The 27042-nt window shown below is 39.7% G+C and overlaps 1 protein-coding gene across 3 annotated transcripts in view; it reads left to right on the forward strand.

Moving 5' to 3' along the window:
- SLC35B3 (solute carrier family 35 member B3) overlaps window positions 1–25359 on the forward strand; it is a 27304-nt gene extending 1945 nt beyond the window's left edge. For 2 of the 3 annotated variants that reach the window (XM_087707484.1, XM_087707486.1), the window contains exons 2-10: window positions 5790–6040; window positions 7558–7679; window positions 9382–9536; window positions 11899–12006; window positions 14282–14379; window positions 19061–19153; window positions 19645–19756; window positions 21363–21432; window positions 24421–25359. In XM_087707484.1, the coding sequence (XP_087563610.1) occupies window positions 5790–6040; window positions 7558–7679; window positions 9382–9536; window positions 11899–12006; window positions 14282–14379; window positions 19061–19153; window positions 19645–19756; window positions 21363–21432; window positions 24421–24571 (1160 nt within the window). In that variant the 3' untranslated portion in view covers window positions 24572–25359. Of the gene's footprint in view, window positions 1–5789; window positions 6041–7557; window positions 7680–9381; window positions 9537–11898; window positions 12007–14281; window positions 14380–19060; window positions 19154–19644; window positions 19757–21362; window positions 21433–24420 lie in introns of those variants that run through there. The other variant, XM_087707487.1, reaches the window with a different exon arrangement.
- The last annotated feature ends 1683 nt before the right edge of the window (window positions 25360–27042 follow it).

The raw sequence follows: 27042 nt of genomic DNA on the forward strand, positions 1-27042 counted from the left end.
GTGTGGTTGGACACACAAGGGATTTGTCTTTGGTCCATAGGCTCTCAGTGTACATAAGAGAATAAAATACATTCATCAAGAAGAATAGAATAGAAAAGAAAAGAATAGAATAGATTATAATAGAAAGGAATAGAATAGGGAATGGGAATAGAATAGAAATAGAATTGAATTCTTTATTGGCTGTGTGATTGGACACACAAGGGATTTGTCTTTGGTGCATAGGCTCTCAGTGTACATAAGAGAATAAAATATATTCATCAAGAAGAATAGAATAGAATAGAAAAGAATAGAATAGATTATAATAGAAAAGAATAGAATAGCGAATGGGAATAGAATAGAAAGAGAATTGAATTCCTTATTGGCCAAGTGTGCTTGGACACACAAGGGGTTTCTCTTTGGTGCAGATGCTTTCAGTGTACATAAAAAGACAAGATACGTTCCTCAAGAATCATAAGGCGCCACACTTAACGATAGTCATAGGGTACAAATAAGCAATCAGGAAACAATATCAGTATCAATCATAAGGATACAAGCAACAAAGTTACAGTCCTGCAGTCATAAGTGGGAGGAGGTGGGCGATAGGAACGATGAGAAGACTAATAGTAACAGTAATGCAGCCTTAGTGAACGGTTTGACTAGTGGTGAGGGTATTATTTCTTTAGTAGAGTGATGGCGTTTGGGGAAAAACTGTTCTTGTGTCTAGTTGTCTTGGTGTGCAGTGCTCTATAGCGTCATTTTGAAGGTAGGAGTTGAAACAATATATGTCCAGGATGCGAGGGGTCTGTAAATATTTTCATGGCCCTCTTTTTGACTCGTGCATTGTCCAGGTCCTCAATGGGAAGCAGGTTGGTAGTAATTGTTTTTTTTCTGCAGTTCTGATTCTCCTCTGAAGTCTGTGTCTGTCTTGTTGGGTTGCAGAACCAAACCAGACAGTTATATAGATATCTACAGATGACAGACTCAATAATTCCTCTGTAGAACTAAATCAGCAGCTCCTTGGGTAGCTTCTTCATTTTCACGCTTGTTCCGTCTGGATTGATTCCAAGTCCTGCGTCCCATTGCAGCAACCCATTACAGAATGGCAGAAGAGTTGGAAGGGTCCTTGTAGGTCATTCGTGACCCGTCAAAAGCGCGGAGGACAAAATCACGCTCGACGAAAGCGCACATGTGACGTCATCACAGCGCGACAAAAAAAATTAAAAATTTAAATAAAATTAAAATTAAAGCAAGCCGATTCACATAAAGGTAAGGGTTAGGGTTAAGGTTAGGGTTAGGTTAAGGGTTAGGGTTAGGTTTAGAGCGTTAGCGTTAGGTTTAGCGTTAGGTTAAGGGTTAGCGTTAGGTTTAGCGTTACGTTAACGGTTAGCTTTAGGGTTAGGTTAAGGGTTAGGTTTAGGGTTAGGTTTAGGGTTAGGTTAGGGGGGTTAGTGTAAGGTTTTAGCTTTATTTTTACATTTTTCGATCACAGCGCGATGTTTTCGTCGCGCTGTGATGACGTCAAATGCGCGCTTTCGTCGAGCGCGATTTTGTCCTCCGCGATTTTGTGGTGGAACCTAGGTCATTTATTCCAAACCACCACCACCCAAGCAGGAGACCCTGCCTTCACTGTTGTGAAAGTGCTCCCATCCTTTCAATGGATAGAGGATGGAAGGGGTATCAAAGGCAGCTTTCACACTTAGTAAGGATGCAACACATTGCCCAGCTTTTCATAACTGATGTTGCTCTTACCAGGTGAAAGAGTCCCCCCCCCCCAAAAAAAAAATTGCTGCATCTGGAAAGTGAGGGAAGGAAGACGACTGGGCTAAGGGCTGCTTTAAACCACCTGTGGCAAGGAGGGTGGTGGGGCAAACAGTGCTAAGTGTTGCTTATTGGCAGCTCTTACAACTGAACTCCTAAAATACAAGTCATCCTCGGCTTAGGACCACAATTAGCAATAGCAATAGCAGTTAGACTTATATACCGCTTCATAGGGCTTTCAGCCCTCTCTAAGCGGTTTACAGAGTCAGCATATTGCCCCCAACAACAATCGGGGTCCTCATTTTACCCACCTCGGAAGGATGGAAGGCTGAGTCAACCCTGAGCCGGTGAGATTTGAACAGCCGAACTGCAGAACTGCAGTCAGCTGAAGTAGCCTTCAGTGCTGCATTTAACCACTGCGCCACCTGGGCTCTGAGCCCAACGTTTATGGTGTTAAGTGAGAACGTCGTTACGTGAGTTCTGCCCCATTTTTATGATCTTTCTTGTGACGTTTGTTAAGTGAATCGCTGTGGTTGTTAAGTTAGTACCACGGTTGTTAAATGAATCCGGCTTCCCTGTTGACTTGGCTTGTCAGAAGGTTGCAAAAGGAGATCACAGGACTCCGGGACGCTACAACCGTCATAGATATGAACAAATTGTCAAGTATCCGAATGTAAACCACGTGACCATCGGGATGCTGCAACCGTCATCAGTCGCTTTTTTCAGTGCCGTTGTAACTGTCAACGGTAACTAAAGGAACTGTTGTAAGTCGAGAACCATCTGTAACTAGTAAACTGGAAAAATTAAGATAGGCCATTAGAGGTTAGTTGGAGAGGACCACTTCTCCAAAATTACCTCCGGACCGGACAATGCCGGCTGGCGGCCCCTCGGAGGAGGGCCTTCTCTGTAGCTGCTCCGGCCGTGTGGAACGATCTACCCGTAGAGATCCGGACCCTTCCCACTCTCTCGGCCTTCCGAAAAGCCACTAAAACCTGGCTATTCCGGCAGGCCTGGGGCTGTTGACTTCACGAACAAGGTCCAGCCCCACCTAGACGGAATGTATGGTGTGTTGTTTTTAAATTTGTTTCTCTTTTATTTTTAACTTTTTAACTTTTATCTTGTTTCTGTAAGCCGCCCGGAGTCCTACGGGATTGGGCGGCATATAAATTTATTAAATTACTAATTACCTCCAAATGAACAGAACTTGCCATTTTGAGATGAGAAGCATTCAGAGATTGTAAGGAAGATCCTAAAGCAGGCTTAATATATTCTTTATTTATTTATCAAATTTATAAGGTTATAAACAGCCTTACTCCCTAAACTCTTGACCAGAGGTGTCAAACTGAGAGCCCGGGGGCCGGATCCAGCCTGTGGGGTGCTTAGATCTGGCCTGCAGGGCCGCCCTGGAAACTGCGAAGGACTGGCCTGTGATGCCTGTGCCAGCGAAAATGGCCCTCCTGAGCTCCGTTTTTGCTGGCAGAAGGTTGCGGGAGGCCATCATAGCTGAAAACGTAGCTTGGGAGCCCTTTTTCACTGGCAGAGCACTCAGGCCCCCCCACAGGCGCTCCTGATACCAGTGACATCGAGCTGGTCACGCCCCCCAGGTGAAATGCAACTCTGATGCGGCCCTCAATGAAAATTGAGTTTGACGCCCCTGCGCTAGACAGTGCACAAAATAAGTTAGAATTAGAACAGCAATATTGTTAATAAAATAAATGAAACAATAAACAGTAGCAGAATTGTATTTTCATGTTAGTGCAGTTTTTCCTGTAAGTGCCTAATCTTCAAAGAAATGTTCCATTCTCATCATCACCCTACCTGTTGCAGACATATGTGACACATAACAAATTTTAAAAGATTCTCATCTATCCAATGTTTGTCTTTTCTATATTGGTAAACTTTTAGGACAGTGGTAAGTAACATATATTCTCTCCAAATACAACCTGTAAATTGATAAGATACAAATATTCCAAGAAATTCAAATGTAATATATATTCATTAGTTTTTATTTAAATTTCCAATTTAGTTTGCATTTTAGTTTTGGTTACTGTTAAGTTTTTGTAGACAAAAGATGGGAAATAAAAGTGATGAGTAAAATAGGCTAATCTAGAATTATCGTTTATCTTTTAATTTTATGGCCCAAAGAAACAATTCTGTTTTACATAACATTGTTCAGAAAAAGCTCACTTCATAAGTGTTGGAGAGGGGAATGTCAAATAATATCACCACTTATATACTTGGGTCAAATATCATGATGCAGTTATGCAATTATTTTTTTGACATCATGACACTTGACATTTTTTTAACATCACCTGACTTGTTATAGATGCTGACACATCTGTTCAATTGTTTGTCCCGTGCTTTTTAAAGACAAGAAATCCATATATTATTAGTGCAAAAAAATATATGCTTGAAACAGTATTTTGAAAAACAATTTAAGTACCTTTCAGTGGTATTTGGTTCAATCCTTGCTGCATTTGTTAGGAAGTAAACTTCATCGAGTTATGTAAGAGGTTTTCCCAAGACATTAAATTTAGGAGTACAATTTGCTGACTTTTAAAAAAAAAATCTGTTAAGTGAATATTCAACTGTAGGTACTCATATACAAGTATATGTTTATGCACAAATAGAGGATAGAGGGAATTGAATTAATACATTTGAAGTTGTAGTTAGGCTTAGTGCATTCTATTTTTATTTGTGGTTTAGAATGTTTGCATTTTGAATTTACTAACAACCGAGTAGATATAAAGCTAGCGACAAGATTTTTACATTCCAACTTCCACATTAAGAAAAAGCTGGTTACGTGCTTATCCTTCTGTGTGTCCAGTAGCAAGTCTGCATCTCAATGTTTGTAGCTATGATTTGAACTTGGGTTTGATTAAAGGTATTTTTACTGGCATAGCAATTGAAGGCACAAAGTGAAAAGAATATTTGTAGCTCAGGATTGAATTGTGGGTCCTTGGTGCTTTCCAAGTTGGTTCCACCACAAAACCGTGGTAGACTAAAGCCCGCTCGACGAAAGGGCGTACGTGACGTCATCACAGCGCGACGAAAACAGCACGCTGTGAGCGGTAAAGTTAAAATTAACGCGTAAATCTAAACCTAACCCCCCCAAACCTAACCCTAAACCTAACCCTTAACCTAACCCTAACCCTAAACCTAACCCTTAACCTAACGCTAAACCTAACGCTAACCCTTAACCTAACCCTAAACCTAACCCTAATGCTTAACGTAACCCTAAACCTAAACCTAACCCTTACCTTTACATGAATCGGCTTGCTTTAAAAGCGCTTTTTAAAGCGCCCTTTTTTCTCTGCGGTCGTATTTGTCACGCTGCTGATGACGTCAGGTACGCGCTTTAATCGGGCATGCTTTAGTGGACCGCGGTTTTGTCGTGCCATGTTCCAAGTTTGGTTGTTTCTTTTTGCAGATGTTTAATTGCCAAACTAGGTAACATCATCAGTGCTAGAAGAGAGTGGGGTTGCTCTCTATATAACCCACACCCTTCTAGTGCTGCTAACCAATTTCGTAATGAAATGTCTGCAAGAAAAAGCTCAGAGAGTACCAAGGACCCCACAGACTAATTGCAGATGCATTTCACATTACTATTATGTAGTTAGATATTCTAGTAATTGTTGTTGTTTTGTTTCTCTTGCATAGTACATCCTATTTATCTGTTCTGCCTTGAGAGCAATCAAACACTTGCAAATCAGTTTTCTAGAAGCATAAAATACAGTAATACTTAAATATCTCTTGGTAAATTCGATTATGCATTCAATTATTTTCTTTGCGTGCTTTTGTTATTTTCCTTTCCTCTTTTTTATTTCTTTTTTCACCTTCATCCTTTATTAGTTTGTGTTAGTTTTTTTTTTATTTTCTCCGTAACATTTTCAATAAAATTTACGCAAAAAAAATTATTTACAGAGCTAATGAAATTTTTAAAATCGCCTTAGAGAGTCTAAGTGAAACAAATTACAACTAAATGTCATAATGAATACATAAGGTGCTCCCTTAACTGTTGCTATGATTAAATTTAACCTTATTTGTTTCAGCTTGCAATCAAACCGGACGTTTAACTACCGAATGCAGAAGATTAGGAATTATGGATATGAAATTCAATTCCTCTCGGAAATACGTTTCTATCAGCATACCATCAAAATCCCAAGCTATGTCGCCACACATCAAATCTGTAGATGATATAATTGTCCTCGGAATTAATCTCAGCAAATTTAACAAACCTACACAGTTTTTTATTTGTGTTTTGGGAGTCTTCCTGTTTTATCTTATTTATGGATATTTGCAGGTATGCACTATCGTTCCTTGTATGTGGTTGTGAAAAAAAATTGCCAGAAAACAATTTTCGTCGCTTATAGCAATTTTGACGCAGCTGTAAGCTTTTTAAAATAAGAGAAAATTCTATTCTTATCAAGATAAATAGACATTTGCACATTTGATGAAAAGTGGGAATGTCCACTTGTTAATGAGCTTTTTAAAAAGTTTTGCAAGGTTCAGCGTCCATTGAAAAAGTTCAGGTAGAAATTAGTATTATAAAGTTTTATTCAACTAGATGTGAGCCACTCAGTGAAAACAAGAAATGAATGTGCAGCTGCAGCAAATATTATGCAAAAGTTTGAAAATAAAATAGCAATAAAATGCAGCTGTTCTGAATAATACTAAAGCAGGGTTCTTTAATTTTTTTTTATTGGATACGCAACAATGGCTTGCTTTCTATGCTATGCTAAATCATGATGAGTGAGTTTGTATGTCGTACTGAACACAAATAGCACAGTATACAAACTCGGCTGCAATCAACCCTTAATGTAAGCATCATTCACATGTTTTCCTTGCTTTCGGAGTTGTTTGTGTCTTGCGCTTGTAGCTGGCTCAGGGCTTGTATGGGAAGCAAGTCAAGTGACTACTAACTGCAACTGGGGTTGAGCATAATATGCAATCATTGACTGACGAAATACGGGTTTATTTCTCTAAAATAAACCACGATTCGTTCACTGATTCATTTGCACATCATCCTAAATCAGAGATAAACAAACCACTTCATTATAATGTAAGAAGGCATATGGTTTCAAAAGATAATATATAACAGCTAAATGGGACATTTGGGGGAGGGGTATATATTTTTTGGTTCACTGACAAAAGGGCGAACGACAAAACTGCGCCCGATTAAACCGCGTCGCTGACGTCATCAACAGGGTGACAACAGCGCGGAGACAGAAGCACGCTGTAAACCCTAAACCTAAACTTAACCCCTAAACCTAACCCTAAACCTAATCCTAAACCTAACCCTAAACTTAACCCTTAACCTAACCCTAAACCTAACCCTTAACCTAACCCTAAACCTAACCCCAACCCTTAACCTAACCCTTAACCTAACCTCAAACCTAACCCTAAACCTCACCCTAAACCTCACCCTTACCTTAAGTTGAATCGGCTTTCTTTCAACGCGCTATTTAAAGCGCCCTTCTTTCTCCGCGCTGGCTGTTGTCGCCGCGTTGATGACATCAGCGACGCGATTTAATCGGGCGCGGTTTTGTCGTTCGCCCTTTTGACGGGTCACGATTTCTATTTATACAAATATATTTGTGTTACACATATTGGTGATGTTCAACTATTTAATATATTAATTAATCCCAAATTCATTTGAAAGTTAATCAGTTCTATGTAGCTATTGATATAACAATGTCATTGATAAAACAAAACAAACAATATAAAAATTTCTTATCCAAAATGAAATTGACAGTTGACATTACAACTCATGTAGTATGATTACATACCATATTTTGCAATATGTTTCTGTCTCTCCAGGAACTGATATTTTCAGTGGAAGGTTTTAAACCCTTTGGCTGGTATCTTACGTTAGTACAATTTGGGTTTTATTCCATTTTTGGACTTATAGAACTACAGCTTATTCAAGACAAGAGGAGAAGGTATGATATTTATTTTTATAGTCTTAAAATTAGATTCTTCAAAGCTTGATTCTTATATGCAGTTTTACTGAGTGGACATAATTTATACAAAAATTTAGCTCCAGTTTGTAAAATAAAGAAACTATTGAGACAAACAAAATTCTTCAGAAAAACTACATGTCAACTTTATGAAACTGTCTGAAACTGATGAGTTTTCAGAACGTGAGTGACTTTTAAATATACATTTTCCTCTTTCTCCTATTCCATTTTAAAATGGACAATGTTTATATATATAAATGTACTTTTAGGATCCCCATATCAGTTAGTGCAAAAGTAAAATTAATAAAATATTTTTCAGCAGCATGCATAACTTTCACATTTAATCCACAATTAAAAGGAAACCTATATTTTGTTACTTCATATAGAGCATTTCTACACATAAAACATATGAAATAAGAGTCATTTAAAACGTTCAAAATATATTTTTTTTATTGGCTTAACATACAGTGAAATGCTTCCTAAAATCTGGAACCCAGTGATCTGTGCGGCTTCCGTGCATAAAGTATTTAGTAGAGCAATCCCTTTTCTAGATTGTAGCATATAGGTAATCCTTGCTAAATAACTGTTTTATAATTGTTCCACACCCCGGCCATCGTAAGTGGTGCCTCCCTCCCACGTAATAAGCTTTACGACCTGTCACAGTGTACTTCAGTCATGTGATTGCGAATCACAATGGGTTTTTGCCAGTTTTCAGCAAAAGATGTCAGTTCAATTGAATGGTTTTACTTAACAACCACATCATTTGCTTAACAATAGTGATGATTACTTAATGACTGCCACAATAGCAGTTAGACTTATATAGCAGTTAGACTTATATACCGCTTCATAGGGCTTTCAGCTCTCTCTAAGCGGTTTACAGAGTCAGCATATCGCCCCCACAGTCTGGGTCCTCATTTCACCCACCTCGGAAGGATGGAAGGCTGAGTCAACCTTGAGCCGGTGAGATTAGAACCGCTGAACTGCAGATGACAATCAGCTGAAGTGGCCTGCAGTACTGCACCCTAACCACTGCGCCACCTCGGCTCTTTTAATAAAAGAGAAAAAATGACCCGAATATTATTTCCAGTCGTGTATGTCTCAGTTTATGACTGTTACAACTTACGACTGTAATTCTGTGGCTACAAGTCAAGGACTCCCTGTATTCATTCTATATGTGAATGTGTTAAGAACTGCAAGAGAAAACACGTCTGTTCAGCCATTGGACTTTTATTCCGTATTTCTACCAATGAAATGCACTCAAAGCAGCTGTGGAATTCATGGGACGGATTTCATATTGGTCATTTTTATTGGAAATCAAAGGTTGAAATTGTCAGCCACAGCTGTTTAAGAATTACCCTATTGATTGTTGTAGAAATGAGACAATCCCAGCTACTCACATTCTTTTCTTTCACTATGTTAGTGTGGGACAAAGCATAAAGGCTATACAAGTTCTGTTACTAAAACAAAAAAAAAAATGATTGAAATTGTAATAATAAAACAGAGGCTTTACCTTGAGTAGTTAAACATATTCTGACTTACGTTTAATAAAATTCACATTTCGGCATTTATATATAACATGCTTTGCCACCAACTTCAATAATAATTTTTACTTACCAAAATAATTAAACCTCTCTATAGTGTTGCCATGTGTTCCCAACATTAGAGCTTCATTTATATTTTCCAGGATCCCAGGCAAAACCTACATGATAATAGCTTTTCTAACAGTGGGGACTATGGGTTTATCAAATACCTCCTTAGGATATCTGAATTATCCTACACAAGTAATCTTCAAGTGCTGTAAACTGATCCCAGTTATGATAGGAGGAGTCTTTATACAAGGTATGGCTTATTTTTGCTATTGATTGCTATTCATTTCAGAAAAAATAACCTTGTAAAGACCCAGTATTGGTTTATCCTGCTGCCACCCCCATCCTCCATTTAAAAAAAAAAATCTATAGGGCTTAAATTTAGGTCAATAGGAAACGTGTATGAAAACAAAATCAAAAACAAGGCCTCAAATCCACTTACATTCTCCAAGGAACGTTTTATATACCTTGCACACTGCTACTAGCAAGAATTACAAACTATTTTCTGCTATCTTAGGCTGTTGAGATAAATTTAAGATAAGTTTGGTAAACTATTTGAAACTGCCTTGTTATGAGAATATCTTATCTGCTTTTGGCTTTAGCCTGCCTAAAATGTAGAGAGAATATGCATAAAGTACAACTAATTTGTTAAGTGCTTTGCATTAATTTAAAATCCTATCACACCTACATATATGAACATCCAAAGTATGTTGCGAAATACAAGAAAAGAATGTTCTTTCTCTTCTTCAGTAACCTCAGAACACATCACTAAGTTCCTAGCCGTTTTGTGTCCTTGTTGATCATGAGCCACTTCAGTGATAATACATACTTAATTAACTGTTTGTAACTATAAGGAGGACAAAGTAGAATGCTTATGAGTCATTTGAGAACTCTTGCACAGGGGAGACAAGCACAAAAAAAATAATATCCTATTCTGTTTCCCTGGATAATAAGCCCAATCGTGATTTGAGTGCATGCGCTAAAATAAGCCCTCCCCGAAAATATTTTAAACGCATGCAGAGTCGTTCCTCGACATTTCCTCTTGTTGCTTGCCACGCAAACAACACGAGGTGAGGTGAGGCTGGAGGGAGGGAAAGGGAGGAGTGCCCCATGCACTCCACACGCCCTTACCTAATGGTCGCTCCTGCAACCCTAGCCACCACGCCCCTTCTGTCATGCTATTGGCTGCCGCAAAAAGAATGGCAGGCCCAGCGATGCGCCTTGCTGCCGCAGCAGCGCAACACAACAGCAGCCAGGAGGTGAACACACTCGCCACCTCCTGCACCTCAAAAATAATAAGACCTCCCTGAAAATAAGGCCAAGCGCTTATTTCGGGGGGGCAAAAGAAAATAAGACCCTGTCTTATTTTCGGGGAAACGTGATATTGATAAAAACCATCAAGTCTAGTGGGTGTTTTCCCTTTTTGCTTCACTATAATAGCCTTTGGAGAGATCCTGGTGTATTTTTGTGGAAATTATCCTTTGAACTCCTCTAAGAACTCCAATCTTAGAATGTTTTTAAGCAGCCAGTTCTGCTTCCGAAATTTGCAGTAACGTTATTTGGCTGGATTAACCACGGAACAGTAATAGGTGGATTAAGTGACAACAATTAAATTTGAAGTCAAATGTTAAAATGATTTCAAGGCTGAAATCCTCTTTGCTACTTAAATTTCAGACTTGATGTCTTTTTGAGAAAGAACAACTCAAAAACATAATGAAGTGTACCATTTAACCACGCTTATAATAGAAGGGTTTAGACGGCGTGCAAATGGCAATATAAGCCAGGCAGAGAATGGACATAAGCTCTCTGTTGTGATTTTGTGTCAGGATGTTGACACAGTATTGGTAAATATATGTAATAACAAAACAGTGTTGAAAGTAAAAGTAACAGTAAGCTGTCAGAAGAGAATTGCACCAGTTTGCAAAAAAAAAAAGTGTTTCGCCTGTTGTTGTCATTATATATAAATATACCACATTACTGCAAAAGGTTTTTGAAAATGTATATGGTAATGAATGGGTTTTTAAATGCCACAAAGTTCACTGTTCGTTTTAATGTGCAAGTATAATATATGGTTCCACCACAAATGCGCGAACGACAAAAGCGCGCCTGACTAAACCGCGATGACAAAACCGCGCTGACAAAACCGCGCGACGAAGGAGCGACGAAGGAGCCCTGAAGCGTGCCGACAACAGCGCGCCGACAGAAGCACGCTGTAACCTAACCCTAAACCTAACCCTAAACCTTACCTTAACTTAAATCGCGCTTCTGTCGGCGCGCTGTTGTCGGCGCGCTGTTTTCGACGCGCTTTTGACATCGCGGTTTTAGCGCCGCGGTTTTGTCGGCGCGCTTATGACGTTTGCGCTTTTGTCGGGTCACGTAATATATGGCTACCTCACTGATAACTACTGCACTGTATGTATGAATTTTTGTATGCAGGAATGTATGTAGAAGGAAGGAGCAAGCGAGAGAGAGAATATTGTGCAGTGTGGAAATAATCCACATAAAAAGAATATTGATAATGTAGCATCATATGAATGAGTTAAAAGTAGTCTGACTGAGAGAGTATCAACATTGCTTCTCCTTCCCCCCGCCCCCTTTTTTTTTTAACAATACAGGGAAACGTTATAATATTGTAGATGTTTCTGCTGCAGTATGTATGAGCTTGGGATTAATATGGTTTACTCTAGCGGATAGCACAGTTGCACCAAATTTCAACTTAACAGGTAACTTTTATGTTTTGGAATTTTATTCTTTTTTTAAACTTGGAAATACACGTTGTTTACATGAGTGAACATATAGATAAAGTGAAACTATTGACTGGTTGAAGTCGGATTCTTCTGCTTGAATTCCTGTAGGGAGATGGGAAGTTACACAAAATAGAATTATCGAGGTCTAATATTGATATTGATATTGATAAGTTTATTTATAGGCCGCCCTTTTCCCTAAGGGGACTCAGGGCGGCTTACAACTTATGGGGAAGGGAATACACACAGTGACGTACAAAAACAATACATACTTAAAAATAGAAGCAACATTCATCATTCGGGTGGGGACGGATTATAGTCCTTAACCCCAGGCCTGACGGGATAGCCAGATCTTGAGGGCTGTGCGGAAGGTCTGGAGGGTGGTGAGGGTACGGATCTCCACGGGGAGATCGTTCCAAAGGGTCGGAGCTACTACTGAAAAGGCTCTCCTCCGCGTAGTTGCCAGTCGACACTGACTGGCGGATGGAACTCGGAGGAGGCCTAATCTGTGTGATCTAATAGGTCGCGAGGAGGTAATTGGCAGGAGGCGGTCTCTCAAGTACCCAGATCCACTACCATGAAGGGTTTTATGGGTGGTAAGTAGCACCTTGAAGCGCACCCGGAGATCAACAGGTAGCCAGCACAGCTCGCGGAGGATAGGTGTTATGTGGGCGAACCGAGGTGCACCCACAATCACTCGCGCGGCCGCATTCTGGACTAGCTGAAGTCGCCGGATGCTCTTCAAGGGCAGCCCCATGTAGAGCACGTTGCAGTATTCCAGCCTAGAGGTCACAAGGGCACGAGTGACTGTTGTGAGAGCCTCCCGGTCCAGGTAGGGTCGCAACTGGCGCACCAGGCGAACCTGGGCAAATGCCCCCCTGGTCACAGACGACAGATGGTGATCAAAGGTCAGCTGTGGGTCCAGGAGGACTCCCAAGTTGCGAACCCTGTCTGAGGGATATAATATTTGGCCCCCCAGCCTGAGTGATGGAACACTAGCCAAATTATTGGGAGGGAAACACAACAGCCACTCGGTCTTTTCCGGGTTGAGTACAAGCTTGTTAGCCCTCATCCAGTCCCTAACGGCTTCAAGACCCCAGTTCATCACGTCTAATTATCTTGATATTGACCCAGGAAATATTCCAGGTAGCACACACACACACACATCACACATACACCTTGTATCACATGACAGTATCACCTTAAAGTTTGAGTTTTGAGTTTCATTTTATTTATATGCCGCCCTATTCCCTACGGGACTCAGGGCGGCGCACAAACCCGAAGGAGGGGAAGGGAAAAACACAAAAGCTACAAAAGTAGAGGGCATTTAAAAAACAACCAACAGCCACACGATTCGAGAGGGGAGGGAACTCATCAACCCCAGGCCTGCCGACACAGCCAGGTTTTAACGGCTTTTCGGAAGGCCTGGAGAGAGGTGAGGGTCCGAATCTCTGCGGGGAGTTCGTTCCAAAGGGCCGGAGCTGCCACAGAGAAGGCCCTCTCCCAGGTAGTAGCCAGATGACATTGGCTGGTAGACGGAACCCGGAGGAGGCCTACCCTGTGTGATCTAATGGGTCTTTGGGAGGTAATTGGCAGCAGGCGGTCTCTCAAGTAGGCATAATTGAAGGCATAATTGAAAAGCCTGAAGTACACACAATTTAAATATTACATTTTGGATGTCATATTACTCCCTGTTTCATTAACTTGGTATTTGAATTTAAACATTTACAGTGCATTTGGAAAGTATTCAGACCCCCTTCACTTTTGTTAATTTTGTTACGTTGCAACCTGATTCTACAGTTGTGGAAAAAAATTTTCCCCACATTAATCTACACTCAGTACCCCAGAATGACAAAATGAAGGCAGAATTTTAGCAATGTCTATAAATCTATTACAAAGAAAAAAAACTGAAATATCATTATTTCACGCTAAACAGACAATCTTAAATTTCCTATTTTTCCTCGAAGTTTTTGCTAGTTCTCCAACCAATTCATAACCGACTACTTTGAAATCTTTAAGTATTAGCTTAATTTTCTTCTCCCCGCAACCGAAAATAAATTCTATATATTTCTGAAAAGTGAATATTAATCTCTGTGATTGGACTGTTAAGATTTTCTTACTATTACAAAGTTGTTATATTCTAGACATTTTCAAAAATATGTATATTTTTTAAAATTGCAATTGTTGGCTATGTATGTCTGTTCTTTAAATATATTCTCATTATACCTGTTTTTATTTTTCTGATTATTTGAAGGAGTGGTCCTTATATCCCTTGCCCTCTGCGCAGACGCAGTTATAGGAAACGTGCAGGAGAAAGCAATGAAGTTGCACAGTGGCTCAAATTCTGAAATGGTAAAACCTCATATATATATTTTTGTAATGTCATTTAATTGATTGAAAAATATAGAGTTGAACTGTAGGTCTTTTATTTGAAATCATGTCCTTAAAAATTCAGGTGAAAAATGTTAGGGGAGATATTACTAGCTATATGATTTATATTCTGTTGCTCTGATCTAAAATAATGATAAAAAAAATCTTTTCTTAGAAGTTTTTAAAATCTTTTTCATAAAAATGGATCAAGCAGCTTTTCAAACATTCAGCTATTCCACGTGGATTATGTATATTGATAGTATGTTATGCATTCATTAGCCTCTTTTTATTATCCTTCAGTTAGAAAGAAGGCTACAGAGTTGTTTACATTTTTACTACATTAACTGTAGCAATAGCTCTCAATAGCTGACATAGATTAATATATTGGAGTGCTGCAGTAGTGGGTTTCAAAAATTGTTCGAACCTACCTACTCTGTGGGTGTGGCCTCCTTTGTGGGAGTGGCTTGCCGCCCATATGACTGGATGGGAGTGGCTTGCCGCCCATGTGACCAGATATGAAGATGCCGACGACACTTGTCAGAACCACCTTAAATTACCTCACACACAACACTGGAATGCATAAGAATAGGATGTCAACTTGTTTTTTAAAAGGCATCTTTGGTTTGCGTTAAAACAACTTCAACACACGCAATGTTCTGATTGCACCACAAACGCAGTAGTCATCCTTACCTTTCACAGAGGCACTGAGTTTTATAAATATGAGCATGATAGTGTAGAATAATCATATCCAAGGACCAGTGGCGGGTTTCAAAAAAAAATTGGAACCTCTTCTGTAGGTGTGGCCTGCTTTCCGGGTCCACTGGTGGAACCTCTTCTAACCGGTTCGGTAGATTTGACGAACCGGTTCTACCGAATAGGTGTGAACTGGTAGGAACCCACCTCTGGAGTGCTGTTTTTAAATCTGTTTTCTTTATTTTTAAATCTGGTGAACAGAAAAAAGGAAGAACCTGTTTTAAACATTCAAGATGTTGCAAGATGTTTGATCATCTTTGGATCCAGCTGTTCTTAACAGCTATCGCCCGGTCTCCAACCTCCCCTTTCTGGGGAAGGTTGTTGAGAAGGTGGTGGCCTTCCAGCTCCAACGGTCCTTGGAGGAAGCAAACTATCTAGACCCCTTCCAGTCAGGCTTCAGACCCGGTTACAGCACAGAAACCGCTTTGGTCGCATTGATGGATGATCTCTGGAGGGCCAGAGATGAAGGACACTCCTCCATCCTGGTTCTCCTTGACCTCTCAGCGGCTTTCGATACCATCGACCATGGTATCCTTCTGCGACGACTGCGGGAGGTGGGAGTGGGAGGCACCGTGTTACGGTGGTTCTCCTCCTACCTCTCGGACAGGTCGCAGTCGGTGTTAGTGGGAGGGCAGAGATCGTCCCCAAGGCCCCTAAATTATGGGGTGCCGCAGGGTTCGGTCTTATCCCCCCTACTATTTAACATCTACATGAAACCGCTGGGAGAGATCATCCGCAGGCACGGGATTAGATACCATCAATATGCGGACGATACTCAATTGTATCTGTCCGCCCCGTGCCAAATCAATGAAGCGGTTGACGTGATGGGCCGAGGTCTTGAGGCCGTCATGGACTGGATGAGGATTAACAAGCTTGTGCTCAACCCAGAAAAGACCGAGTGGCTGTTGTGTTTTCCTCCCAAAGATTTGGCCAATATTCCAACACTCAGGCTGGGGGGTCAAATTTTACACCCCTCAGAGAGGGTCCGCAACTTGGGAGTCCTCCTGGATCCACAGCTGTCATTCGACCACCATTTAACGGCTGTGACCAGGGGGGCATTCGCCCAGGTACGCCTGGTGCGCCAGTTGCGACCCTACCTGAATCGGGAGGCCCTCACAACAGTCACTCGGGCCCTTGTGACCTCTAGGCTGGAATACTGCAATGTGCTCTACATGGGGCTGCCCTTGAGGAGCATCCGGCGACTTCAGTTAGTGCAGAACGCAGCCGCGCGAGTGATTGCGGGTGCACCCCGATTCACCCGCATAACACCTATCCTCCGCGAGCTGCGCTGGCTACCTGTCGATCTCCGGATGCGCTTCAAGGTGCTATTAATCACCCATAAAGCCCTACATGGCAGTGGATCTGGATACTTGAGAGACCGCCTTCTGCCGATTACCTCCCTACGACCTATAAGATCTCATAGACTAGGCCTCCTCCGTATTCCATCGGCCAGCCAATGTCGGCTGGCAACTACAAGGAGGAGGGCCTTCTCAGCAGTAGCCCCGACCCTTTGGAACGAGCTCCCCGTGGAGATTCGTACCCTCTCCACCGTCCAAGCCTTCCGCATAGCCTTGAAGAACTGGCTCGCCCGTCAGGCCTGGGGATAAGGACCGTTACCCCGCCCGAATAATGAATGTATGTTGTTTACTATTTTATTATATGTTGTTGTCTTAATGTTGTATTCTCCCCCTCCCTGGTTTTCTGTGAGCCGCCCTGAGTCCCCTCAGGGAAAAGGGCGGCCTACAAATGTTAATAAAACCAAAACCAAAACCAAATCATTGACTACAGTCACTTATAATTAGCCAGATTGTAGTTTTAAATTTATAAATAGTACTGAAGGATAGTAGCCACATTAGCACAGCTCAATTTCAGTACCTTTTATTGGACATTTTGATCCTGATAAATCCATATTCTGGAACTAGATCTGTCTATTCAAAATATGGTCAGGCTAGTTAAAAATAACTTTCGTACATAATTCTAATTCAGTTTCTCAATCGTTTATGTCTAATCACTAAGTTCACATTAACATTAATCTTCCATATAAAGTGTTTGAACTTAATATTTTAATATATATTAGATATTCAGTAATGTCAGATTTTCCTTTTAATGTATTTAGTCAGGCACCTATCAGTTTTCTGACGTTCTGTCTCTGGACTGAAAAGAATGTGTCCTTTAATATTGTGAATCTAGTGATACAGCTCATTTTTTTAAAAATGAAAATGGCATATTTTGTAAGAGTTTGAACAGGAGAGAAAACACATTTTATTAATGTATTACCGAAAACAGTAACTATTGAGTAAGGTAGTAAGTAAAGATTTAAGCATCCATTGGTTTTGATGGAGATTTAAGAATGAGTTTCACTGAAATCAATGGGTCTTAAACATATCTGTTCTGACCCCCCTCGTCGTACACCAACACACACTCTGAGCCAAAAATAAGTTACAGCATTTAATTAACAGACAGACAGGTCCTTGGCAGCAAACCGGCACAGACAAGCTTGGGCAGCAATAAACACAGGTAAGGCTTGGCAGCAATCAACCCTGCCAAGCTCATAACAATGTTCTCCAACATTCATTCCTGCATAGACTTCTGCAAGAGGGGCGTGTGCACAAGTAGTCTTTTTATAGTCTGGAGAGGAGCCTAATGACCACCAGCTGAGTGCAATTACCTCCTGTAACTGCGCAACTGTTCCTATTAGCTCTTCAGTGCCGTGCATCCAGGAACAACTCACTACTGGCTTCCAGCTCACTCTCCCTTGTCTCCTCCCCACTGGTCCAAGGCTCAGGTGCCTCCTGGTGGCCAACCAGCCCCCTCTGCACCCTGCTCTGAGTCGGAACCCTGTCCCGGGTCCCCCACATCCTCCAGAGGCAACTCATAGGGCCCCTCGCTGTCGGAATCTGGTGGCAGCTCCAACGGCTCCTGCTGGGCCACAACACATATCTAACTTTTATTTCTCCTAATATACGGTGTATAGCAAGGATTACACTAGTTTACTGTACTGAAAGCCAAATTGTATTATCCATGGAATGTCCATAGTTCAAACTTTTGCTCCTAGACTTCTTGCCTGATTCAGATAACACATGTTCAGCTGTTTCGGGATAAAAATGGCAGCCAATTAACCTGAATATAATATTATAATATAATAATATAATATAATATAATATACCAGTAAAGGATGAAATGCCTCCATGCTACTTTTTGCATTTAGCATTTTGGAATATCGCAAGTCTTCTGGTGTAGTGAAAATGTTGGGATAAAATGTAAGTCCTTTGAAAATAAGAGTTCAATATTTTTCAGAACCAAACCAGAAAATCTTCTCTAGCACCAAAACATTTCAATATATATATATATAATATAATACATATCTTTTTTTTTCTTCCTAGCATTTTCCCCACAAGTTCAGGTCCCACTTTTTTCAGATCAACTAAATATTGATCCATTGCGACAGGGGTTTAGTGACAAGCGTGTCACTCAAGCCTGATTTTGTGGGCTGAGAGAAAGTGAGTAGCCCCAAGTCAGTCATCTGGCTTTCACACTTAAGGCTACAGATCACAATCTCCTGGTTTCTAACCTGTAGAACTGGCTCTCTGGGGCCATGTATGACACCCATTGGATAGTTTTCCCAGGGCTGATCTTATTTATCTCATTTGCTAACTGCCAAAGTATATCCTAGTTATGTGAAATGCAGATCACTTAAAATACTGTGTGCTAATTGCGTGAGCAAGTTTAAATTATTCAGAAACATCCAGCGTAATTGTGCCAGAACTTTGCTTTCATCTAGTTTGAAAAATGGGTAAAAAAAAAATATTGTACTACCTGAAGGGATTGTCTGCAGATCCACAGAGCAAATGTGTGACATATTTAAAACAACAGAAGTTTAAATAATTTGTTTTTTTTGTAATTATTCCAGGTTTTGTATTCCTATTCAATAGGTTTCGTGTACATTTTATTGGGATTGACATGCACTGCTGGCCTTACTCCCGCAGTCACATTTTGTTCGAAGGTAAATGTGTTGATCCTATTAAAATTTTCATTATTGGTAAACGTAAACTTTGCATTTATGTGTCGTTGGAGTACTTATTGGATGAACTGTTGAATATATATTTTTTCCCATTTGTGCGGTTTATATATAAAAAATAAGAAAAATAAATTGTATTATTCATTAAGGCTGAAAGATAATCCCCTTCAACCGAACTGGGAATTATTTCTCAGTAGGCACATTTGGCATTGTACAGTAATACAACAAAGCTTGAAAACTCTTTACATGTAATCACCCTCATCAAAATTACTTTGTATTCTTTGAAATGTCAGGGAATGTTTATAATTTAATTATTGCTTTATCCATTATTCATCAAAAATTAAATACAAACTTTGAAAGCTTTAAGCACTTTTACTTTAGTTCAGGCAGCATATTAAAGACATTTATTTCATTTTCAATACCTCAGGGTTTGTTTAGCATTTTACTAATAATGTTATTATTGTTTTTTTTTGCAGCGCCCAGTTCAAACTTACGGCTATGCATTCTTATTCTCCTTGACTGGCTATTTTGGAATCTCTTTTGTCCTGGCTTTGATTAAAATCTTCGGAGCTCTTTTAGCTGTAACAGGTATTACTCAGTTTATACATTTACAGGAGAATTGAATCAGACTCCATGTTTGAAATCTGTAAACACTGTAATTTCTAGATGTTTAAAGTAGGTTGTAAAAGGTCTTCTACTACAGATGCAGAGCACTCTACATATGCTCTGATGCCTATTCCTTTATTCTGGAATTTTTTAAAATTCAGGTGGTGAGAGTGCAGATTAAAAGCATGTAAAGTTTTCGTTTTGTTATTTTTTTTCTGATAATTTTTTTTAATTTTAAACACATAAACACATCAACAAAAACAAACACATAACTTAAAAACAACATAGGAGCAATAAGTTCCATCGTATATCATACAGCAGTTCCGAATCGGTTTCTTTGCAGTTAGTGTTTTCCCTACTATACATTTCTATCTTTCATTCATAATCTCCTTATTCGTTATCCATTTGTATGTACATTTCTTTATTTAAACTTAGCTACTTATGACCAGATATTATTTACCTATATTATGCTATATATTTTTACTGTCATTTGTTCTCTTACATACAGATTATAGATATACATTCACATAATTATTCTTTTTCTTTGCCATTCTTATATTATTATTATCCCATTTGGAAGGTTTTAAGGTATAGTTTAGAATGCTTTGTTTACCATCCTTCACACCTGCTAAGACACCACCTTGTTTTCTCTTTCTTTTCCTTTCTCCCTCCCTTCCTTCTCTACTTCCTTCCTTCCTTGTCTCCATCCCCTTCTTCTTTCCCTTATCTCTTAAATTCAGGTGGTGAGAGTGCAGATTAAAATGTAATGTTTTCATTTTGATATAGAGGTTAATGGGGAAAAATCAATGTAAATTCAAATTCATGTAAGAGATTCATGAAATTCCATAATGAGCTGTAGAAAAGAATATCTATATGTGTGTGTGTGTGTGTGTGTGTGTCTGTGTTCGTACGTACGTACATACATACATACATACATACATACATACATACATACACACACACACACATACAGACTAACCTTGGCAGCAATCCAGCCTGCCAAGCTAGCCTCTCCAGCTCTAGTAAATACGTTGATTCCTGCAACGGGCGTGTGCACAATCGTTCCTTTTATAGTCTTGAGAGGAGCCTAATTACCACCAGCTGAGTGCAATTATTTCCTGTAACTGAGTAACTGTTCCTTACGCCTATTAGCTCTCCATTGCCGCACATCCAGGACCAACTCCCTTGTCTGATCCCCACTGGTCCAATGCATTATCTTCTACCAATTAATGAAATTGGTTGTTGCCATAAATAAGTTTCATTCTGAGAATGAAAGCTTTCACTTTAATAACCTGTTATAATCACTTACTTTCAAGACACTGCCTTTCAGTATTTTTAATTACTTTACATTCCCCTTCCTTGATCTAGTGCCTTCTAATTGCATCAAGCTTGAACACTAGAGCCATTTTCAGTAAGAATGTTCGTTGGACAGACTGTTTAGAAGAGCATGTTGGTAATTGAAATCAAGCAATACAAGATTTAAGAAGCTTCATGTTTATATTTTCTACAGTGTTTCTTTAAGAAGTTGTATTTTAGTTGGATTGGAATGAATGTATAACGTCCTCCTGTGGTTTTTCTTCCCCTCCAGTTACAACTGGGAGAAAAGCAATGACAATTGTCCTTTCTTTTTTGTTTTTTGCAAAGCCATTCACATTCCAGTAAGTATTTCTCTTCTGCCACATTTTTTGTGAAAATTTAATATGTTTTATTCCAACGCCGTCACGAAAATCATAAGAGTTAAATAACATAAATGAGAGATTTGCACTAGATCATCCTAAACATGTGCACCCACAGACCTTCACCTGTTTTCATACATTTGCTAAGAAATAGAGCAGAAATGGAAAGTACTGAAAAACAGCGAGGCAACTGAGCAAATGGCTGTAGACATTTCTGCTGAAAAGCACAGATTATTAGTTTAATGAAAGAGTAGCCTGGAAGGAGCTCCTTCTCCAGTGAACATTAACCATTTGTAGAACACCTAAATAAGACTTCTCTTTTTTTCCCCTTTAATCAACTTCTCCCACTTCCATCTCCAGCTTATTTCTCCTTTTCATTTCTGTTTCTCATGAAACAAAACAAGGGACTGTGTGTGTGTATCTTTCTTTATGCATGTAGGATGGGTTTTGTGTTTGTGAGAGAGAAGGAATACTTGATAGATGCAGGTTAAGGATTCACTAACTGTTTAATTTAAATCAGTATTTATTGGTTCAGTTAATGCTGATTTATTTTTGTGATTGTTTTCCCCCCTTTTTCGGAATCTACATTGAGTCATGCAATGTTAGGTGAAAGGGATCTCCACAGTGGTGGGTTTCAAAAATTGTTCAAACCTACTCTGTGGGTGTGGCCTCCTTTGTGGGAGTGGCTTGCCGCCCATGTGACCGGATGGGAGTGGCTTGCCGCCCATGTGACCGGATATGAAGATGCCGACGACACTTGTCAGAACCACCTTAAATTACCTCACACACAGCACTGGCATGCATAAGAATAGGATGTCAACTTGTGTTTTAAAAGGCATCTTTGGTTTGCGTTAAAACAACTTCAACACACGCAATGTCCTGATTGCACCACAAACGCAGTAGTCATCCTTACCTTCCACAGAGGCACTGAGTTTTATAAATATGAGCATGATAGTGTAGAATTATCACATCCAAGGACCAGTGGTGGGTTTCAAAAAATTTTGGAACCTCTTCTGTAGGTGTGGCCTGCTTTCCGGGTCCACTGGTGGAACCTCTTCTAACCAGTTCGGTTGATTTGACGAACCGGTTCTACCGAATAGGTGCGAACTGGTAGGAACCCACCTCTGGATCTCCAGGATTGATTTAGGCTAGAATTGATAAGGCATAGTAGTTCAGGTGAGGAAGGTGGTTTGTGTTTATCTGCTTTTTTTCCCCCCGTCTGTTTTTATCTTGTGGTTGGGATAACTCAACATCCAATTCGAGGTTGTCTTCCTTGAGGTGAATGCCATATGTCTCTCTTTTCTTTACATGCGGATGCACTTGTAAGTTCATCCATTGGTAAATATACATTGTTACACTTGAGACCTTTATGATGGTGATGTTGGAATTGTTTAACAGAACAATAAAGATAAGGTTTAGTTAGATCTTCTGATGGTCGTTCTCAAACTATGGCCAACAACAAGTATCTAATACTAGATGTTCATTATTATCATCAGACCTGCTTCTGTAATCAGTCTCAGTAATTCAGGAAGTAATTCTGCCCTACATTATCATTCTATTTATTGGTGTTATGATTAATTTATGATAGAACATTCAAGCCCAAAGAAAATGCTTTTACTTTCAGGAAAAGAGAAATTTTCTGGCCCAAGTTATTTTTGAGAGGAGAGGAGAGGAGACAGACAGACATAAAAGCAACCTATTACATTTCATTATATTGAAAATAAAATTATTGGATAATCCCTTTAGCATGTCATTCTGCCCTACATTATCATCTGGTTAAGTTCCAAAGTCAGTCTGCATTCTGAATGTAGAGATGTAGAACAACTAGTCTTAAAAGCTTATCTGTTTTTATGAGAATCTCAGTTTTGATAACCTGGATTTATCAAGATAATTTTAGACCACAACACCAATTATATCTGTCAAGGGGTCATATGAACAGATAGGTGATATAAACATCAGTGTTAAGTTGGGGCAGAGACCACACTACACTGCCCTCCTCCTGATGAAACTCGTCCATAAGGTTAGCAATTGAGCTATTGTGATAACAAAGTTTTCCCATTCCCCTAAAAATAAATATCAGAATCAAATGTTCTCTCACTTATAAATTTGGGGGGGGGGGGAGTAAGTTTGAGAAACCTTGGTTTCATTATAAAAATAATCTTATTTGAAACAGTAGAAATCACTTTTGTTATAAAGAAGCGAAGGAAAAAAAATGAAAACATATAAGCTATTATTTTTATAATACATAAAATAAATGCAAGTAGTCCTTGACTTACTATCACAATTGAGCCCAACATTTCTGTTGTTGAGCGAGACATTAAGTGAATTTTGCTCCAGTTTACATTTCCTGCCACAGTTGTTAAGTGAAACATTGAAGTTGTTAAGTTAGTGACATGTTTGTTAAGTGAATCTGGCTTCCTCATTGGTTGTCAGAAGGCCGCAAAAGAGAATCATGTGACCCAGGGACACTGCCGCCATCATAATAGCAATAGCAGTTAGACTTATATACCGCTTCATAGGGCTTTCAGCCCTCTCTAGGCGGTTTACAGAGTCAGCATATCGCTCTCAACAGTCTGGGTCCTCATTTCAGCCACCTCGGAAGGATGGAAGGCTGAGTCGACCTTGAGCCGGTGAGATTTGAACCACTGAACTGCAGATAAGTCAGCTGAAGTGGCCTGCAGTACTGCACCCTAACCACTGTGTCACCTCAGCTCTTAGGAGTCAGTTTGCCAAGCTTCTGCATTTTGATCACGCGCCCCCCAGGGATGGTCATAAGTCACTTTTTTTTCAGTGCCGTTGTAACTTTGAACGGTTACTCAATGAATTATGGTAAGTCGAGAACTGTTTATTCTATAACTCATTTCACTTCTACAGCGTCTGCTTTGCTTCCTGTATGAATTTTAACATAACTGGACTATTACGTGTACAGTTGCTAATGTGGTTCTTTTTTCTTCCACCCACCCCTCTTAGATACGTGTGGTCAGGTTTATTAGTTATCCTTGGCATATTTCTCAATGTTTACAGCAAGAATATGGATAAAATCAGATTGCCTTCACTGTGCCGTCTCTGGAATAAATCTCTGGAAGACAGAAAAACAAGGACGTTATCCCAAACAGTATAGAACTGGCTTGTGCCATGTGTTGGCATTAGACTTTTTGCTTCTCTTCTTTCCTTGCAATAGTCTGCAGCCGAATCATTTTCCAAAGGGAAGGATGTTTAAAAAAACAAAACACAACCAAAGGCATTGAAGGCGCTTTTGTCTACTAGCAGAAGGCTGATGTCAGCTTGTCTGCAAAACTTTGTTTAAGCACTTGGATTCCCTTCCTGGAAGGGATTGGTTGAATGAGGTCGTTGGGACACGGAACATGGAAAAATAATAATTCTTGGGGAAGCTGCTATCGAAATTGTCTCTCCCTGAACGGAACACTTGGGAGAGTGAGTTACGTGGTTAATTTGGGCATTTTAATCGTATAAAAGGTGCTTTGGCGGTGGCTGAAATCAGTGGACCTTGTTTTATTGTTTGGAATGTGTTTATTTAAATGTAATGTCTTAATTGATACGAATCAAAACTTGATCGATAAAAAGTGAAAATTTAAACCTCCAAAGTTGAGATCATTATGCTGTTTTTTTTCTCTCCTTTTTTAAAAAGAATAAAATCTATCCCAGATTGTTTTTAAAACCTTTGTTCTCATTGTTTTAGCACTGTGGATTTCTGAGAAAAAACTAGAACTCCCCATAAGGGCTTTTTATGAGAGAGCAATTTTCTGTCTATGCATTTCCTATGACATAACTGATTCTTTTATGAAATTATCTTTCAACTAATGTTAACAGTTTGGTCTGCACAAATGTTCTGAGCTGAAAACAGCCATTTAAGTGTTCCAAGCTTGAAATAAAACTGAAGCATGCTGAGACGTCTCTTTCAAGATTAAGACAATGCAAAATTGATCCAGCCTTAGAACAAAAAACTTGGCTACTTTGAATTGTCACATGACAAATATTCTGATCGTAAAATAAAACCTTGAACAACCTTCTAACAAATTGTTCTGACTTCAAAATATCGAATATTCTGAGCTCAAAGCAAAATTTAAATATTTCGGTTTTGTTCTGATTGAACATTGTAATGGAATGTTTTAAGGAGGATTATTTGGTTCCGAGCTTGGGGAAAAAAATACATTTCTCATTTTATTCACATCCCCACTTAATGAACAAGTATTCAGAAAAGTTTTGATTAGCCAGCAAACGTACGTCATTCCACATAACGCTGTTGCTTGCTACTTCTGCATATTGAAATGAAAGAAAAGAAATGAAATGAAATGAAAGAAAAGAAGGGAAAATAGAGAGTAGCAGATGAATTATTTTGTACATTTTTGATATTGTAATTAAGTTATAAATTTGATCATTCTGTGGAGTTTTCTGTCGTGTGTATTTTTTTAAAGCAAATGCTAAAATAGATTTAGATTTTATTTAGATTTTATTTATTATTTATAGGCCGCCCTTTTCCCTGAGGGGACTCAGGGCGGCTTACAATTCATGGGAGGGGAAGTGCAAGACAAAACATAAGACAATACGTGAGTGGGGGAAAAAATAAAACGATAAAACACAACTTTCATTCAGCATTCGGGTGGGGCAGATTAGAATCTTTATCCCCAGGCCTGGCGGGATAGCCAGATCTTAAGGGCTGTGCGGAAGGTCTGGACGGTGGTGAGGGTGCGAATCTCCACGGGGAGATCGTTCCAAAGGGTCGGAGCTGCTACTGAGAAGGCTCTCCTCCGCGTAGTCGCCAGTCGGCACTGACTGGCGGATGGAACTCGGAGGAGGCCTAATCTGTGCAATCTAATTGGTCGAAGGGAGGTAATTGGCAGGAGGCGGTCTCTCAAGTACTCAGATCCACTGCCATGGAGGGCTTTATGGATGGTAAGTAGCACCACAAATACTGTGCCACACTTAACTTTATAGCTAAATAAATCATGCACACGAGTGTATACTTGCATATCTTACATACATTATTTTGTTTTTGTAAATCATGAAGATCCAAGACATTTTGTGCAGGGTAGTGAAGTCCATCCTTGCAATGGAATTAGTCTGTTTGGAGAGATGGTCAGAAGCTCTCAAGCGAAATCTTCTATGCTAAGGCAGCTGAATATTCCATTTAGGGAATGAAGCGTACCTTTTGAAGAACATGACATTGTACTTCCTATCAAAGTTTAATGAATTTATATGCCGCCCAATCCCGAAGGACTCCGGGCGGCTTACATTCAAAACAACACTAAAAGAATACAAAAAATTTAAAATAGAGACAAATAGGTTAAAAAGACACATGCACTCAATGGGAGCTGGACCTCATTCATGAGGTCAACAGCCCCTGTCCTGCCGGAATAGCCGGTCTTAGTAGACTTTCGGAAGGCCGAGAGAGTGGGGAGGGTCCGGATCTCTGGGGGTAGATCGTTCCATAATCAATTGTTCTTAGGTTTTGTAGGAGATCGCAATAGCACTTAAAACTTATATACCACTTCACAGTGCTTTATAGCCCTCTCTAAGTGGTTTACAAAATAAGCATATTGCTCCCAACAATCTGGGTCTTCATTTTACCAA

This window comes from Thamnophis sirtalis, unplaced genomic scaffold (assembly GCF_051295495.1).
Source record: "Thamnophis sirtalis isolate CommonGarterSnake01/CBP01778 unplaced genomic scaffold, rThaSir2_p1.2 scaffold_2, whole genome shotgun sequence".
NCBI lineage: Eukaryota > Metazoa > Chordata > Lepidosauria > Squamata > Natricidae > Thamnophis > Thamnophis sirtalis.